The 19835-nt window shown below is 36.2% G+C and overlaps 2 protein-coding genes across 3 annotated transcripts in view; one reads left to right on the top strand and one right to left on the bottom strand.

Moving 5' to 3' along the window:
* Positions 1–13603, top strand: part of Acsl (Acyl-CoA synthetase long-chain) — a 29177-nt gene extending 15574 nt beyond the window's left edge. Inside the window, exons 1-11 of one of the 2 annotated variants that reach the window (XM_077440151.1) lie at positions 8162–8335; positions 9019–9154; positions 10258–10473; positions 10551–10728; positions 10807–11058; positions 11150–11368; positions 11448–11563; positions 11643–12084; positions 12160–12294; positions 12377–12652; positions 12736–13603. In XM_077440151.1, coding sequence (XP_077296277.1) covers positions 8319–8335; positions 9019–9154; positions 10258–10473; positions 10551–10728; positions 10807–11058; positions 11150–11368; positions 11448–11563; positions 11643–12084; positions 12160–12294; positions 12377–12652; positions 12736–12890 — 2142 coding nt within the window. In that variant the 5' untranslated portion in view covers positions 8162–8318 and the 3' untranslated portion in view covers positions 12891–13603. Of the gene's footprint in view, positions 1–8161; positions 8336–9018; positions 9155–10257; positions 10474–10550; positions 10729–10806; positions 11059–11149; positions 11369–11447; positions 11564–11642; positions 12085–12159; positions 12295–12376; positions 12653–12735 lie in introns of those variants that run through there. The other variant, XM_077440150.1, reaches the window with a different exon arrangement.
* A 239-nt stretch (positions 13604–13842) lies between these two features.
* On the bottom strand, positions 13843–19219 carry Spt5 (Transcription elongation factor subunit Spt5). The gene is made up of 4 exons (XM_077440133.1): positions 18823–19219; positions 18584–18662; positions 17153–17284; positions 13843–17084 (listed from the first exon to the last, which is right to left on the bottom strand). The coding sequence occupies exons 1-4, from the start codon at positions 19029–19031 to the stop codon at positions 14226–14228; spliced, it is 3279 nt and encodes a 1092-aa protein (XP_077296259.1). The 5' UTR covers positions 19032–19219; the 3' UTR covers positions 13843–14225.
* Positions 19220–19835: the final 616 nt, after the last annotated feature.

Raw genomic sequence — 19835 nt, 5'->3', positions numbered from 1 at the left:
TCATCTAATATATAATTTCGAAAGAGAATTTGTAAGGTTTGTTTGGGAGCTTCAAAAACAAATCAAAGTTTCTCTGACGATAGTTGAATATTATTTTTTTTTCGATTCAAATAAATTTAATAAAAAAATAAATGAATAGTATTACAAATACTGAGCGAAGCCGGGTAAAACCGCTAGTTTTAAATAAACGCTGAAAACAATAGGTTTATTTGGATGTTGAGGAAAAAAACTGACGAAAATTGGATCGTGATGAGGAATGGTACCGTTACAAAAGTTTTATTTATATTTTTATATTTCACAGTACAAAGCACATATGTATGTACATACATACATACATACTACGTAAAATTGACTCGCAAGAGTACATAGTTTTTCATCTCGGCTACTTTTGATATTTCGACGCAATTTGATGATTGTATTAAACACGCCAGGTGTAAATTAGTATGGTTTTTTTTTATTTCCATTGAATTTTTAGATTTTTCCGCACTTTTCTAATGAGCAAATCGAATGTTTATATAAAATATCCAGTTTTACCTCTTCTCTAGTATCGGAATGCGCGTATGGATATGTATGTATGTATAAGTAATTTCTTGAGACATTTACGTAAACATCGCAATTAAAATCGATTCAGCAGCTTTCGATTTCAGAGACTTCATACAGAAACCCCACGCGTGAAGAATATAAACGAACCGAAGATTTTATAATTCTACCCCTGTTTTTAGAGGTCATTTTCATTGATTGATGCCAAACGTTACGATAACCTATTTTGTATTCTCCTAAACATGCGGCTCAAGCATGTGCGACCTTTACCTCTAATTAAGATCTGATCGTTATCTAATTTTGAAATGCGTTATGTACATACATACATAATTCCGATATCGATCTCATTGCGCTCCGTATATTTATATGTATGTATGTTATCGACGGATTATATAATATTTTGATTATTATCGGGGACACCGAAAATTGCACTGTGTACAATTTGTATCAGCTTATACAATAGTTTAGCAAATTTTCGCATAAAGTGCTTATTTATAGTGTGCTCATTCAAGGTTTTCCGACATTTGTGGCGTGATTGATCAGCGATATCATAGTCCAAGGTTTGAGAAGCGAAGAGACGCACACACACACACACACTCACGATGTAATCAAGTTTTCATAGTATTGTGTAATATACATATGTATGTATGTTCCCTTAATTGTCGCCAATAAACAATCTACGTATGTATCTGCGAATGTAAACGTTTTGACATCGACGACTTTATGTAATCGATTTTCCGATATCAATTTGAATTGTGTGTGTCTAATGCTATTCGTGGATCGATTGGGTTTTGTGGAAGTCACTATTGTGCTAGCCCTTATTTGATGTTTCACCCCCCCCCCCCTATTTTAATTTTTTATTTGTGTAATTAATCTGATTGATGTTTGGTAGGGGTCGTTTGAGAAGAATTATTGATGTGTGGTATCGAATTTTAGGTTGTGAAAATCAATTTTTGTATAAGGATAATATTTTTTTTAAATTTAATTTGATAAAAAAAACGATTTTTTTTTCTATGGTGAAAATCACGATTTTTCTGCTGTTTGTTTTTCGTATTTGAATGCGTTTATCAAATATTTTGTTAACAGACGATGCTTAGTGTGATAATATTTGGTGAAATAATTGGAAAAAATTGTATTTTCCCAATACATATCTAGGAAAACGGTGTTTTTTTCATCATAATAATATTGAAAACATGTTTTCATTGGTAATAGAATTTGAAACGAGGTTTTTTTTTAATTATAATAATTGATTTTTATTTTAGACGATATATGAAGGGTAGTGCGATTCATGTCGTCCAAATAAACAAATTCTGATAATAATTAAAGGGCGCGGTTGTAAAATGCCGGGTTGTTGTAAAGGGCGCGGTTGTAAAAACGGGTTTGCCAGTAACAAAAATAAATTTGACGATTCAGTGAAATCATAACCAGTTCCGTTTTCATTGGGTAATCGTAATATTTTAGCAGCCAACACTTATTTATTTAAGGGTTAGGTAAGGGTTGGCCCTATTTATTTAAGATTAGGTTGTTAGGGTCGGTATTTATTGTTGTCAAATTTTATTTTTGTTACTGACTACCCATTTGTCGTTTGATTTTCTGGGCGAAAACCGAATCTATCGTGCGAGCTATTTTAGAGAGGGGCATTCTTTTTATTTGCCGGGACTATAAATATGGTACCCATAATTAAAGTTATGTGAAAAATGTTATGTAGAGGAGAACAATATGTTCTTAGAAATGTCAAAAAGTGGTTTTCATCGAAATTAATTAATAAATCATGAAAAACATATTGTGGATATTAAGATGTAGATGTAACCATTGGCGGCTCGTGGATAAGATATCTGGGGGTGCTGCGGTTGATTAAAAATAAAAAAAATGTTTATTTGGATTATATTTTACTATTAACATCAATATTATCAAAATTAAACATTATATGTATTTTATTTCATTATAAAATTGATTCTTCTGTCTTTTTTCCTTGAAAAAAGATCTATCACCTTTTCGTTAAATTTTTTACTGTCCGTAATCATTTTTTTTCAATTGACAGCATAAACAAAGCCGTCAATCTTTCCTGAACCATTGTGTTTCTTATACTCGTATATGTATGTCTTTATTCTATTTATTGATGAAAAACACCGTTCTGGCTCAAAGGTAGTTAAAGTTGTAAGCAGAATTTGAACAAGTTTTGCTATTTCCACACGAACTTTGCATAAATTGATTGCAAAAATAAGTTTTAAAAATATTAATAAATCGTTAATACTATGCATTTCTTTCCTTGAGTAAAACACTTCTAATTCAGTTTGAAGTTTTTCTTTATCTAGCATTGGATATGATTCAACGGTTAGTAATAGATCTTTCATTGGCATTTTCTTTCAGTACTTTTCAAAATTTTCTTTATTAAATAATTTCACAGCTTTTAATTGATTAGAAAAAGTATATCTTTCTTTTATATCCTTAATAATAACATCGCACATATTTTTGGCTTCTATAATATGTGCGATAATATATGCATCACATATTTTTGGCTTCTACTTTTTCTCGTATTTGTATAATGAGATTAGTAAAACTTTTTAAGTTTTCTTTAATTGAAAATGCATCGATATTACTAGATTGCATTTGGTTATAAATAATTTCTACATGCGGCATTAAAAAATTGTATTCAGTAAATTGGTAGAATCTGTTATTGTTTTATCAGTATTTTCAGAAGAATATTTAAGTTCCTTGAAAACATTGGCAATTTCTCTTGATTTTTATACCATCTTAAATACTTGGAGTGACGTGTAGAAGGAAGTGTAGAAAGGTAGAAAGTGTAAGAGGTGTAGAAAGAACGACCAAAGGTGCAGAAGAAATGACGAAAAGTGAGGAGCGTGTCGAGCGAACAAGAAATGTGTATAGCACTGTTGGGAGTGCAGTACGGACCAAGCTTCTAGCTGCCCCCGCGCCCCTCCTTCGCCCACTCGAGCAATTCCATCGAAAACCGTACTGCACAAAATCATAAACGATGCCTCACTTTCTGATATTAGTACCGCGATGTATGATCATTATTGGATGTATCGGTGTGCGGGCGAGCTTAATACACGCTTAAATAGTATTGATATTTTCATATAATATACATACATTTATGTATATAATAATATTAAATTTTTCTCAATTTGCTTGAGGGTGCTGCAGTACCGCAGTGCGTATGGACGAGCCGCCACTGGATGTAACATATAATATTAAAAAGATTTTTTATTCATATACAATACATATTCAATGAGCTATATTCAATATTCCAGACTTTGCAATACTCTTTTTCACTTAATACTATAATTATTATAATAAAAATGATATATATAAAAACGGAAGGATGTTTGAGTGCATCGCCAAGAATGGAGCTTTCGAAAAAAAAACAATTTTAGACTTATTAAGAGTTATTATTTCGATTTTGATTCCAATGACGACTTCGATGTGACTTTGGTACCGACTTCAGTCGCAATTTCGATTACGTTGACAATTGTTGTTTATTATTGTTATACTTATAACTGTATTTTAATTAATGTGTCAATTTTTTTTCCAAAACCCATTTATGTATAATACACATAGATGGGCCCTGGCGTGTGATTTTGGTCGGAGATCTTGTCTTCACTAACTGAGGGATGCGGGGGGTTTAACTAGCGGGGAAGTTGGGAAAAAATGGTTTTTTTCCCTACGACGCAGCGGTACCTATGTACTTACCTACTAAGAGAAACTGTGCATGCGCCATGTATTTTGCATGCGCCAAGAGGGAGACCAGTATAAGACGTGAGGGCGGATCTAGTGTATTATACATCAATGCCAAAACCAATTAAAATATCAACGGGCACAACACTAGTTTTAATATAGTGTGTGTTTACTTATAATTGTATATGATTTGGTGTAATATTGATAAATTGCTGGGAACAGTAGTTTCCAATTTACGTTTTTATCGTTGATTAATTTAAGCTGAGGAAGTATATTTTTTCCCATTGTATAAGTGACTGATTTTTATGTTCTTTTTACATACATTTTTTGTTCATTAAATTGATCTATTGTCTTTTTATCTGATATGTTTTGCGTGTAATAAACTACATAGGTTTAAAAAAAGCGAATAACTACCTTTGGTTGAGTAATTTTTTATTTTTTTTTGTAGTAGCAACGTTCAAAATTCATTATTAATATGATTATTATTATAAAGATTTATTTAAGAATAAAATTAATGCCGTTTGGCGGAAATGCTGTAGGGCAGTCAACATAATGATACCTCGATAATTCGAAACTGATACATTTATGTAATTTATATTTGTTGTATGTATGTACATATACATAACCAGAAACATAGCTCAGTGGTTAGCGTATAATTTTATAAACTAAGGGGTCATGGGTTCAATTCCCGGCCCGGTGCTGCTGGCCAAACTTGGATATACATATATGTGACTCCAGCTTAATCGTTTCTTGTCAGAGTTTGTCAAATTATACGATGTCATTTTTGAAACGGTTCCAACAAATCTATATAAATATAATTTCAAATTTATAATAATAATGTTATAAATTTATATAGAGTACATACGTACAAATTAGACTACATATATGTCGCCCTGGGGCAAAGCCCATAGTAGCACCATGGTAAATATAAATTTTATAAATAAAAAAAAGTATACATATGTACCAGGTTTAACCTAAGCAGAGCCGATGACTTTCATTAGTTATTTTATTAAAGCATATATTTAATTTTTTGTAAATTGTGAAAAACCAGCAACTTAATGTTTTTACAACTTCTGATTAGGAAACTTTTCTTTTACAATTTTTTACAATGCATCAAATTCATCGTAATCATTACAAAAAGGTGGACACTCACAAATCTTTCGTAGGGTTTCTGATTGTGAGAAACATTTACTGTACAGACTGTAAGAATTTTAGCCCAATCTTTTGCGAACGCAAACTAACAATAGGCTTGTAATAAAAATATTGTAACTTTAAAAATATCGAATTGTATTTATAATTTCATACTATTTTCATTCAACATGAAAGAGAGCGATTCGAATACAACTACGATCACCCGACCTTTATATTGTGTTGTGAATTTTTCCGCATACAAACACGTGAATGGCCACCTTAACTCTACGTTTTTTCTATAAATCGTTTAAAACAAGCTTTGCATACATAATATTTTTGACGCACGTACATAATTACATGCATACATATGTACGTTCAAAGTGCATCGAGTGCACCTTTAATTTCTTCGCCGTTTTTGTTCAGCAAGATCTTTCGATCTTTAAACATTCTCTACTCGTTGAACTTGAGTCGCATCACGATGCGATAATTTTTCAGACAATGCTATCTAAAAACCAATGACAAATTTCGAACAGATTATTGACACGCTCAATCAAATCATCGATTTGAATCAAACTACCGCACCCGTGTTTACGCACGCCAAATGTGTACGAATCCATTTAATGTTTATTGTAAACGAGTTTCAATTTATTGACAATGGCAAAGGTTATTATTTCCTTTACATCGTACAAATACCAATTGATTTTCTTTTGGAATGAGTTAGCGTTGAACTTCCATCCCGCACTTTGGATGTTCGTTATCAGTTTGGATTATTATTTATTACATATGCGCGCATTGCGTACTGAGAATTGTGACCTGTTTCTTTTTCGAAAGGAGTCGAATGATTGTTTTTGCTTTTGAATAATCTTGGGAAATGCTATTATATCTATACATATAAATGCATCCGAGAATATTTGCTCTTTCTCACTAATGTAATGTAATCGCCGGGAGTTTCGTAGTTTTCGTACATCATAGTTATTATATTACAGCTGACCTATTTTACATTGTATATATTTGGCTCGGAATATATTATTCGATCGATTGCAAAAATTGTTACCCACATGTTTTATATAACGGTGTTTGTTTTGTAAATGTAACATTAAAATTAATTTAACACGTTGACGACTTTTTTTTTTGATTGTTGTATTTACATACATGGTTCGTTTTGAATTAAATCCTTTAGAAAAATATTGTTATGAAAGTAGAATCTCGATTATCCGAATTGTATAAAATAAATCATTTGTTATAGACAGAAAAAAGTAAAAAAAAAAAATGTAAAAATATAAAAAGTAATAAAAACGTGAATCGAGCAAAGAGAAAAATTATATGAAAAATCAATTTTTCCCTTTGCTTGATTATTCGGATTTTCGGTACCGTTTTAATCTCCATTTCATTCAAATAATCGATGTTCGCTTCTTTTTTTACGATTCGTTTTGAATCGAGGTCTCAACTCCAAAAGATGCTGTAATATATTCGATTAAAAGTTAGAATTGGATATTTAAAAGAAATTTTGGATTTGCATCATGTATACTATGTGATGACTGATGAGTGATGAGCAAAGATCGCCGGCCAGGATTCTTTAATGCACAAAAAACGCAAGAGAGTAAAGAAAAGGTTGACAATAGTGAACCATTTTTTGTGCATTAAAGTATCCTGGCCGACACCCTGAATCGTACGCGGCAGGTTTTTTTTTTATAGATAATTTCAAAATTCACCCTTGGGGTGTTTTCGGTGATAAATTTTCCTTGTATTAACATTCTATATATATATATATATATATTAATCGATGCCAATATTTCCGCTTGGCTGAGACTTTACCGTCATGTATTGAAAATTTATTTAATTAATTTTTCTATTGGTGTTTTATATTGTTTATACATATGTAGGTAGCAGTGGCGTGCGGTGGAAATATTTCTGTTTCTATCGCACAACCTTATTTACATTTGCGCGAGTAGGATACAAGAGTCATACAGCATCTTCTTGTGTCCTGCTCGCACACTCGTAAGTAAGGCTGTGCTACGAAAACGGAAAATTTCACCGCACGCCACTGGTAGGTAGGTAGGTAGTTTTTACCATTTTTTTTTCATATTACATGACCGACGACACATTTCTTTTATTTTATTTTATTTAATAACTTAATATGCCAACACCCATGCGACGATTTGTCATCGGGTACAACCAGAGAAATGTTATATTAATAGAAGTGGCGTCATATTGTTAAGTGACGATTGTCCACAGACAATCCTAAGTAATTATAGCATCAGTAGTATTCAATGCTTGGTGCTCGACGTATGTCCGATAAAAACTTCTCTGTTTGTTTATATTACGTTCAAAAACACACAAATAAACAACGCGGGATACATTTGTATAAGTAAATTGATCCGATTGTATTCCGTGCGTTGTAGCGTATTTATAGAGATGTACCGCGTAATATTGACATCAATTATTTATTCGCGAGGGCCCTTATATTATTATTATTACATTTCTCTGGGTGCAACAGTAGTAGTAATATAATAAAATTAGGAAAACTTAAATGTATGTAAATGTCGACAATGATTTGTATGCATGTTTTCAAAATTGGAATAGAATAAATACAATAATAATAATAAGTGAAGCTAAAAGGAGGTTTGTAAAAAGCGAGATTTCTTTGACTCGTTTAGTTAGAAAGTTAATGAAAACGATTTTCTCGCGAGAAAATTGGCATTGAAATGATTACGTAGTTTGGTATGGCGCTTCAGCATCATTATCACCATCTCAGCAGGTGAATTGGTCAGCGGCAACAGGTGGTGGGGAGGGTGTTTCTTGTTATCTGTGATGTGTCGGGTATAAGAGGAGGTGGTGGGTGGGAGGTGGGGTAGAGTGCGATCGGTGACCGCCTCGTCGTCACATCGGGCTTCACCACCGGCCTGCCACCATCGTCTCATCCTGGTCACGTCGTCTCATCCACCGTCATCATGTACATCAGCTCGTTGTGAGTAGCGTTTCAGCTGAAATTCAAACTCTGTTATGTCACTCTGGCGGGCTCTTCTATTTATAAAACGCGCAACTTTGCAAAGTGTGTGTGTGTGTGTTTAGAGAGGCAACGTGTTCTCACAAAATGTTACACTTCTTCTACCTACATATGTACATACTTGACTGCCCACGTGTTGCAAATGTGCATTATCAATTCATGGAAGTCGTTTGTGCATTCAATGCACAAATATAATCACATAGATAGTATTATATATGCAGTATGGAGGAAGCTCCTTGAAAATAATTCGTTTTTCAATTTTTTTTTTAATCTCAAATTTATAAAAACATGTATGTATTAATAGTATTTTTTTTAATTTAATTGTCGATATGTCATCTATCAATCACATCTAAAAATTTAATCGCTTTTTGTCTCGTGCTAAATCTAGTTTCATTTTCAATGATAAGGTCAAATAAAGAGATTATGTTTATATCACTATGTCGTTGATTTATCGGATATATTCAATTTGTTGTTACAACGATCATTATTAGTTATCGTGTTAAAATGTTTGATAAGTGTTTTTTTTTTTTGCGCTGAAAAGATTAGTGTATATTTCCAATTAAATTCAGTGATTTTTTTTATGACATTGAAAAAAATTGTCTACCCACTTGACTAATTTGATTATTTTTTTTTTTTTTTTGCAGAACTGAAAGCCTGTGGGTTTCGACCGCCATCGGAGCAATCAGAGCTATAGTATTCGTTTGTGATATTCTCACATTTCCAGTTCACTTAGTTCTACAGAGACCATGGCAAAAGAGAGCAATGTCGAGGAGAGTCAAGGTAAGCAATGTGTATTATTGTTGCATGTTGTGTGTTTTTTAATAGCGCTGTGGAGTCGTTGAATAGCTGCGACTCCTGGATCTGTATATATTTCCGATCCCAATTCTGATTAACCCTTTGAGTGCTGACGTCTTTTCTGCTGAAATTTCGCCAACATTTCCAACTAGAATTATTTAGAAATCCAATAGAAAGCAGGTATAAAAATTGTAGGTAATCCAAACAAACCCTAGATAACTACCGCCGAGGATTTCGAGTTTTGTAAAGGTGTGTTTTAGACTCTCTAATTTATTATTAATGAATGCATTTTTACAAAACTAGTTCCATCTTCGTTTTTGTTAAAATGTAATGCTCAAAATCTAAAATAGTCAGTAGGTTGGGATTTCCATTGGAAAATTCTGCTATGGTTATAAATTCAGAAGTTCCGGTGTAAACCAGTCTTTATAAACATTGACAGGGATTGCACTACCCATGTTGAATCCATTTTTTTTTTTCAATGCTACCTTGAAGGGCTTAGCTGGTTGCATTCTTGTTTATTTTTTACATACTTCAGGCTGATGGACTTATTGGCAAAGCGCCGATCAGCGTTGGTTAACATTCAAAGGGTTAACGTCGCATCGAATTTTTGTTTTTATACCTGTAAGATCATTTTCAGTTACACATAGACTTTTGAAACTGCTACTTATACATTAGGCACACACATTGAGTAATTAAAATGCAATTGAAAAGGGAATCTGGAGTTGGATGAATTCTCCACCAAAAATAAAATAACTCAGACTTCACAGCCTTGCTTCTTGTCATCTTATCAATTTTATTTTATAGTTATAATGAGCGTAATAAATTTATAATTTTGCCCCATTGTAAGATGTTTAATTTATTACATGTTTACAAATATGGTGGCCTTGTAGCAATTCTCAACTCTATTATTGATGCTTTTCTGTGTTTATTTATTATCATGGTAAATAACATGCAATTGTCTACTGTTCGATGAATTTCTTCAGTTTTCCCTGTTGGTAAATAGTTTGTACATTGTTCACACAAGTTGAGGATATTTGTTCGATTCTTTTAAATATATTATGTACTTAAGTTGCGGTTTTGTTTTAAAGGCTCGCGTAGTGGAGGCGGACGAAAAATCCGTCATCGTTCGGAGTATTGCAAAGCCTGGACCGAATCATGTGTGGCTGTTACGTGAGGATATCAACACTATGGATAAAATGCTCCGGGCCGTTGTATTCGTACACGGACAGCAGCGTTGTTTGGGCACGAGAGAAATAATCAATGAGGAAGATGAAATACAGCCCAACGGACGTGTCTTTAAGAAGGTGAGTTTTACTCTGAGATTTGACGTTGAGGGAAATGTCTCGTTTCGTATAGTAATGTAACGTTTGTTCAATTTCAGTACAACATGGGAGATTACAAATGGAAATCCTTCACAGAAGTGGAAATCTTGGCGAAACATTTCGGAAAGGGCTTGAGGGAACTCGGTCACAAACCTAGGGAAAATATCGTTATCTTTGCCGAAACTCGTTTGGAATGGATGGTTGCAGCTCACGGATGCTTCAAGCAGAGCATACCAGGTTTGTTTTAGTTTGTGTTATTTTGTACTTTGTACGTTGGATGAAAATAACACTTTTTTTTTTTTTAATTTATTTCAGTCGTCACTATTTATGCAACACTTGGAGACGAAGCTATCGCACACGGAGTTAACGAAACCGAAGTAACAACAGTTATCACAACCCACGATTTATTGCCAAAGTTCAGAAACATCTTGGCAAAGACTCCTAAAGTTCATACGATTATATACATGGAAGATCAGATCAAAACCACCGACACTAAAGGTTTCAAAGAAGGAGTCAGAATTATCTCGTACAAACAAGTTATCGAAAACGGCTCCAGTTCTCAAGTCGGTTAGTATTTTACAACTTTCGATTCTCAGTGGATTTGTTTCGTTGATGTGTTTTTTTTTTTTAAATTATTAATACTTTCTTTTTATTTTAGAATCTGTGCCTCCTGGTCCTAAAGATACGGCCATCATTATGTACACATCTGGTTCGACTGGAGTACCTAAAGGCGTCGTGCTATCTCATGCGAATCTTCTCAGCACAATGGCATCCTTCGCCGATGCTGTACCGATCATTCCCGGTGATATTTTGATGGGATTCTTACCGCTGGCTCACGTGTTTGAATTGTTGGCTGAAAGTTTATGCTTGCTTGCCGGTAAAGAATACTTAATTTTTTATATTTACTATGTTACGTACATATAAGAGTATTTTTTCTATTGAATATATATTTTTAGGTGTGCCGATTGGTTATTCTACTCCTCTCACCATGATCGATAGTTCTAGCAAAATCAAGCGAGGTACCAAAGGCGATGCTACTATTTTGCAACCGACTTGTCTCACTACAGTTCCGGTAGTTATAAATTTTTAGTTTGTATTTTAATGTTAATTATATATGATGTTTTATTAATGAATGTATGTTTAAATTTCAGCTTATCATGGATAGAATATGCAAAGGTATTACCGAGAAGGTTTCGAAGGGTGGCGAGTTCCAAAACGCGTTCTTCCGTTGGGCCTACGTTTACAAAGAGAAGTGGATGAAACGCGGATATGACACACCGATGTTGAACAAGATCGTTTTCAGCAAAGTGTCCAGTCTGATGGGCGGCAAACTTCGACTGATGGTCTCCGGTGGAGCGCCATTGGCCCCCGATACTCATACTCAAATCAAAATCTGTCTGTGTTGTGATGTCATCTCCGGTTATGGATTAACCGAGACCACGTCCTCGGCTACTGTTATGGATTCTTACGATAGATCAACCGGTCGCGTCGGCGCACCAAACACCACTTGCGATATTAAACTTGTAAATTGGGAAGAAGGACATTACAGAGTTACCAATAAGCCTTATCCACAAGGTGAAATTATCATTGGAGGTGAGGAATTATTTTATTTGTATATATCCGTTGATAATATGTGTATTTTGACTAAACGTATTTTTGTTTTTGTAGGAGATTCTGTATCGGAAGGATATTACAAGTTACCTGGAAAATCCTCGGAAGATTTTACTACTGACAGTGGAAAGAGGTGGTTCAAGACTGGAGATATCGGAGAAATACACCCTGATGGATGTATTAAAATTATAGGTTATTATTAAATATCTTTGTGTATTATAAAATGTTTATTTTTTATTGTGGTAATTTATTCATTTATGTATTTGTTTTTTAGATCGTAAGAAGGATCTTGTAAAACTACAAGCTGGAGAATACGTTAGTTTAGGAAAAGTGGAAGCTGAATTAAAAACTTGTCCGATCGTTGAAAATATTTGTGTCTATGGAGATTCTACCAAACATTTTACAGTAGCTTTAGTAGTTCCTAATCAAAAACAATTAGAAGAATTAGCGACCAAAATCGGAATATCTGCAATGAGATTTGAACAATTGTGTGAAAGTACCGCTATGGAGAAAGCAGTGGTCAAAGAGTTAGCAGATCACGCTAGAAAATGTAAGTATTGCACACTAATGAGTTAAAAGTCTAGTTAAAATCAATGAAAGCGCAAGTTTTAATTTCTAATTGAATTTTTGCAGGTAAATTAGAGAAATTCGAGGTACCCACTGCTGTAACACTCTGCTCCGATGTCTGGTCACCGGACATGGGTCTGGTTACGGCTGCATTTAAATTGAAACGCAAAGATATCCAGGAGAGGTACCAAGGGGACATCAACAGAATGTATGCTTCTTGAAAGTAGGAAGGCGAGAGGTCGCTCGTTCCCGATGAGTGCAAATTAAAAAAAATATGTACAGTATTTTAAAAATCAATAAGAACTATATAAAAACAATATGAATCCCCCCCATATTGTGATGGTATAATTATTTTTTAAATTATTTGTGCAATTATTTATTATATGTAGTAATTGATTGTGTGATGATGTGTTAATAAATGATATGGTTGCATTTGTATTTTTGTTAAAAATGATGTGTGAAAAACAACAAATTATATGGTGCTATATATGAAAAAGAAAAAAATAATCCTCGGTAATTTGAATTATATATTTTTTAGTTGATCGTGGTTGTTACTCATGTGTTTTTTCTTATTGTGTAATGTATGTAAAAACTGATCTCTGTTCTGTATCATACTATTGTAAATCCATGTCTACTTATGTATATGTAATAAGCACGGAATTTTTGTATGTAATAATATGAAAATAATGTAATTATTTACTGTGCTATGATTAATCTCATCACATTTCATCTGTTTTTATCAGGCGTTTAGAATAATGTTTTATCGCCGCAGAGAGCCGTTTTAAAATTTCGCCAATTTTAATAGTGTTTTTATTATGTATTTATATTTATATATTTTGAATATATATTTTTAGCCAAATTTTGTTTGTGGTAGCTTTAAGACTGATTTATATAGATTTTTTTTATTTTACATTTTGGCTTTATTTAATGTTTATGTAAAAAAAAAAGTATTTCTATGTTAACATAAACTGCAATATCAACTATTTTTAACAAACGGTTGAGGTTAACTTAATTCAAATATGCACATTGTAAATTTAATGCACTCTACGATGATAATAATTATATAATATGTAATAGATATGAATTAGTGGTTTTTTTTTTTTATATTTATTGTGATTTTAATCTATTTTTAAATGTGTTGAAATGAGAGTGCGATTGTTCCATGTTTATTATTGCCGGTTTACACTTTCATAGTGTTGAAAAGAAAGAATGTTACAAATAAAATTTGTATGAACTTATTCTTTTTGCATTTATAATTATTTATTCACACCTGAAACATATGCAAATAAAACACACAAGATAAATTGTTTGAGAATATTTATTATTTAATAAATATTAAACTTTGAAGAAGTCTAAATATGAAAACATTTGGAATTTGAAATCGTTTTTTAAATACTGAGTAATATTTCTATACGAAGTCAATATACAAAGCTTGCATTCATTATAGTATGTATTCATTATTATATTAAGCAAATATATAAACTTTTGGCTTGTTTAAATGTAACATGGGTGTGGATTAAATAAAACAAATGGCATAAATTGAAGCTTATTCGAAGCTAATCCTTCATCTTGCACAGAAAACGAAGATTCATCATAGTTACTTCGTCATCTTGATTCAACTTAACTACACCGTCTTGATTATCTATCGATATCAACTGGCCGACAGCTTCCCTGTCCTCGCCCATAATGACTTTCACAGTATCACCCCTTTGCGGAACGATCGGCTCCAAATTGTCGCACACAATATTAACAACCCTATCCTCTTTAGGCAGATAAACCGAACACATTCCTCCGGAAATACCCCTGATCACGCCGGTATGCCCAGCCAGACCGGAGTGCGAATCCTTAATCCGCACTTCAATATCGGTAGTGTGCCACTCGCCCAACGGTAACGTATCCAAACCGGCACCGGGAGTAGACGGATTGTACGGAGATCTCGGAGCACCGCCTGGTGAGTACCCAGCAGGACTAGGTGTGCCGAGATAACCTGAAGGATAACCAGACGGACTGGGGCTCTGCTGGTATGGACTGTATGAGTGGTCCGAGCCGTACATAGTTCCGGGAGTCTGCGGCGTGTATGGTCCGCCTGCTTGGTATCCAGATGTGCTCGGATTGTATCCGGGACTGTGAGACGTGTCGTCTAGGCTGTACGCGTCGTGTTCGTTTCCGCGTGCCGGGGTGTTTGTGATGCTCGGATCCCAAGCGCCTTGGTTCGGAGTTCGGCTGCCGTCGTGCGATGGAGTCGCCGAACCGTAGTGAGGAGTGCGGGATCCGACGTCGTATGATGGCGTTTGCGAGCCATGCATCGGTGTTTTGTTGCCGCCTTCTCGGTAGTGAGGAGTCGTGGATCCGAAGGCCGGAGTGCGACCTGGGGTGCGGTTGTACGATGAGAAGCTTCCGTCCTTGGCGGGTACTCCAGCGGTGACTATGTGATCTCGGTTGACGGAAATGGTCTGACATTGTGTGTGCAACTCAACTCTTGCGGTGCTTTCCGTAGCGTCTTTGACGATTCCGACGTTTCCTTTGTAAGGTCCGCTGGTGATTTTGATGGTCGTTCCGATTAGTTCTCTGTCTCTCGTGACTCGGAATCCTCCCCTGCCGCGGCCCCGACCGCCCGAATCTCCCCGACCTGAAGGATGCATCGGCGACTGTATACGAGGCGACATAAAACCTAAACTGTGCATATTTGAAGTTGACGATGACCTATTTCCACCAGCCAGTTGAAGATGTCGCGTCTTACAAACGAATATACCTCCGTTATCCAAATACGTCCTCGATTGTAAAAAGGCGAAGTTCCTATACAAATGTTTTATCTCTCCGTCTCGTCCCGAATGTGGCCCGTCTACAACTTTGACGATGTCCTTCTTCTGTATATTATTTTGTTCCGAATCCAGAGACACCGTAAACCGATTCTCCCGTTTCTTTTGCAAAGCTTGCGGCTTGCACTCAATGACTTTACCTTGCATTCCTAATACGTGAAAGTTTTCCTTCTCCAACCGAACGATAACACCGACGGTTTGCGGATCGAGTTGAACCATATCGCCCCATTGGAACTGACCCAAAGAGTCAACACCCGTAGCCATATCGGAACACAATTGCAAATCACGCGGTAGTACTTCCAATTCATGCATCGTCAGATCTGAAACGAGCACAGCTCTATGCGGCTCCACTCGAACGATCAGTCCGGTATCTCCCTCGTATCTGCCAGCCAACACCTTAACGTGATCACCCTGTTTGAAATACTTCCGCAACTCGACAGCTTTAAATACTAAAGGATCTTTAAGAGCATCGTGCTTAGGCATCACCGTGATCATTGAACCGTCGATGGCTATAATTCTCGCTTGTAAATTAGCTAGATCACCAGAACACACCTCTACATTGTCTCCCATTGAGAACGAGTGTACACTGGATGGGTCATCTTTAGCCGGAGCGGCCAATTCAATATCAATTCCTTCAGGTTGCTCTTCGAAACGTTCTAATTCTGTAAGTGTAGGTTTTACACCTTCAGATAAAATAGCAGACATGGTAAAGTTTTTGTATAAGAAACCTTTTCTAGAGTATCGATTTCCTTCGAAAATGAGAAAGTCTCCGTCAGATGTGACTTCGCCGCCGATTGATCGAATCGCTTCGGGATCGAATGGTTTGGCTACTGGTCGTCTCTTCTTTTTGCGTTTAGCTGCATCGGATTCGCTTTGAACCGTCCGCAGAGCTCCTCTAAGTCTTGTATAATCGATACGGGGTAAGAGCTTCAAATGTACTTGATTCTGAGCTAAATCTACATAGTCGACTTGCGCTATATCGTCTCGGTAGAGACCGCGTTTCAATCTAACCCATTGTTTTGATTTCAAACCAGATTGTTCTTTAACCACCCGGAGAACGTCTGTCATTTCTTTGATGGGCACCATTTCTTGTTTCCAAAAACCCATTCGTAAATTACCGACGTTAGTAATAGCAGCTTTGACGTAGGTTTGTTTGTAAGATTCAATATAAACGTATCCTTTAACACCTTCGGGCGCTATGACCGATTTAATCTTGAGTGGCTCATCGGAGAATTGAAAAGCGATGAATTTCCTCATCAGCAGCAGTACTGTGGAGCGTTCCTCCCCAATTCTACATTTCACCATCCACAGATTGGGATCTTTAATGCCGGGAAGAAGAGTTTGTTGTGTGATTTCATCAGACATTTCTTCGCCACCGTCGCCAAAGTGACGCGCCGCAGCAGACTCGTCGGCATATTTGTTGCGTAGATATTCTTCAATTTCTTCCTCCCTCTGCGAATCCCACAGTGAAGTTCCTCGACGTCTTCCTTCGATTTCTCTCGCCGTCGGACCCAGTTCATCGACCTCGTTACCGACGATGCCCATTTCTTGGGCACCTTCTTCCCATTCGTCGTCTTCGTCGACTTCATCATCCACCTGCACATAATCGAAAATATTAAGAACAAAATTTGCAAACGTACATATTTTATAAAATGATACAATACCTCAGCTTCGTCAATAATAAATCCACCGAATCGGTCATTTTTTTTCTTTTTTCTAGGACGATCGTCTTCTTCATCTTCTTCTTCGTCATATTCTGAATCTACTAAATCTTCCCCTTCTGGCTCTTGTTCATCCTGAAAATGTGTGTATTTGATTCAAATGAAAAATCAACGTTCAATTATTTCATGTAGAATGTGGTTTTGCTTTACAAAGTGGTATATATATATAAAAAAATCTGTAGTCTGCTTTCATACAGAAAAACTGATTTTTAAACCGAATGCGTTTTACCACGAAATTATAATAAAAACTACACATACAGTATTTCTCTACAGAGAACAGATCGATTACTAGATTATACAATCATCATTTACAGTCATTCCCATCTACTGCTTAACCGTTTGCCCGCGGATTAACCGTTTGCGGATTAACTAGTTTTTTAATTAGTTATTAATTAGTTTTTTGTGGAACCATACTGAAACCTCGTTTATGTGACGTCACATCTTCATACAATTATGAAGAATGATTATTTGACAATTAATCCAAAACTACGAGATATATTATGTATTTTATTGTTTAAAATAATACATTAAGTGTTAATTAACATAACTGGTTACTTGAGTAAATATTAAAATCTGTATTTAAGGTCGAAAACTCGATTGCCAAATTCGCGAAAAAGGTGCCGCATACAGGGCTTGTTCGCTATATTTATTGCCGCGGGCAAAGGTTTAAGGCTTCTTCAACATACATTCGTCTTTATTTTGTGCAACTCTCATGCAATTCATCCCACACATTTTTCTAATTTCGTCCACTTCTCTTCCATCATCCTCTTACATTCTCTCGAATACCATTCCAGCACTTCCTTTGCCAACCTTTCGTTTATCCTTCTATATTCGAAACGACCCTGCATGAGACTTACGTTAAATGTACATGCTATCGCATTCGCCCCCCCCCCCCCACTCGGTCTGCGATAGCCAATTACATTTAGTTTCAGTTTTGTATAGCATTTTGATCAAGAAGTACAACATTGTCCGTGTGTATAAGTAATTGTCAACGTCATGTTATGGACAGTAAAACTTACAGTAATATTATTAAAGACCTCGCATTGAAATATATAGTTAAATAATAAATAATTAAAAAAAATAAAGAAATCATTTCACATTGCACGGATGTGACAGCTCACGTCTCACGCTTCATTGAATTGAGTGTAGCTACATGACCCACCCATTATCATTTCAATCTCTTCCTTATATCCACTACCCTTGTCATACGTCTCACCTACGTATTCCGTTTATCTCTCCCCGTTGTGCCAAGTATACATTATTCTATACTTTGAGTGCATTGAACTTTGTGTAAAATTCAATGTCCAGTTTCATAAAATATCATTACAAAAAAACACGATCTCAGTCAACAGTTATGTTGACTGTTGAATATACCTCAACATGTTCGTCACCAGAGGCTTCTTTGGCCTCGTCCTCTCTATTTGCGCTTCGATCCGAACCAGCCGAGTGAGACCTGAAAACATACGGGACAAGAATGAGGTTATGTGCGTCGAGAAATCGATAGATAGATTCAATCGAGACTGAATAGTGGTGACGAAAGCAAAATCGGCACGAAGCCATATGGCGATTAGAATAAAAGAAGTTGTATTGAAGTGTGTGGAGTGAGGAGTTACCTGGAGCGAGAGCGAGACGGAGAGTGCGAGCGAGAGCGAGAGGGCGAACGGGAGCGGGAGGGCGAGCGGCTGCGGGAGGGGGAGCGGGAGCGAGAGGGGGAGCGCGAGGGAGACCTGGAGCGGGACGGGGAACGAGAACGAGAACGAGAACGAGAACGAGATCGCCCCGACACGCTTCCCGACGCCACGGAGCCCTCGGAGTCCGACATTCTCTATCTATCTGTCGTCTCGTCACTCGATCGCTCAATCAATATCGTCAGCTAAACTAAGCAGTATGCGGTCAATCCATCCTGCAACAGAATCGAAGCGGCGAGTGCTGCTGCCACTATGTCAAACGGCGATCAAGCTTGCCAACTCATTCTTGCTCACATTGCAGTTTCTTCCGTTCTAGTTTTCTAAGGCTGGCCGCGCACTAGGCAGCCAGTTTCGGCAGCCAGAGTCGACGGCCAGTAGTCACCTTTCCGTCAAGCGTAGAAGAAATAATTCTTTACCTCTTGTTTCGTAAGAAACGCAAAACAAAGAGAAGATTTTGGATTCATTCATTCAAACAAACAGCGTTTCCACAATTTAATGGAGAAAGATGGATTGAGATAGCAAATGGTTTTGTAGGAATCTCGTCGTCGTCATCGTCATCGAAACATTCGAGAATATTCCGCAACAACAAACTACATTCCCGAAAACCAGACGTCGTACACCTGCAGTCATTATATTAAACTCAAGCGGAACGCCCCTACCAGTCGAGTGGAACCAAAACGGTCGAAACACGCCGCCACCATTAAACCACATCGAGCGGAACGGCGCCAATCATTCCAGAAAATTCTACGCCTCGACAAAAGTGCATTCCTCGTTCACGCATCAACAACCACATGCGCTTACGCATCAACAACCACTTCCATCAATCGTTCCAGAAAATTCTACGCCTCGACAAAAGTGCATTCCTTTCTTACGCATCAACAAACCACCACCATCGGTCAGGCGATTCCAGAAACACTATAAAAGGAGGTACAACCCAA

This window comes from Arctopsyche grandis, chromosome 10 (assembly GCF_051622035.1).
Source record: "Arctopsyche grandis isolate Sample6627 chromosome 10, ASM5162203v2, whole genome shotgun sequence".
Lineage (NCBI taxonomy): Eukaryota > Metazoa > Arthropoda > Insecta > Trichoptera > Hydropsychidae > Arctopsyche > Arctopsyche grandis.
The sequence above is the reverse complement of the archived record's forward strand: the minus strand, read 5'-3'. Positions and strand labels throughout refer to the sequence as shown.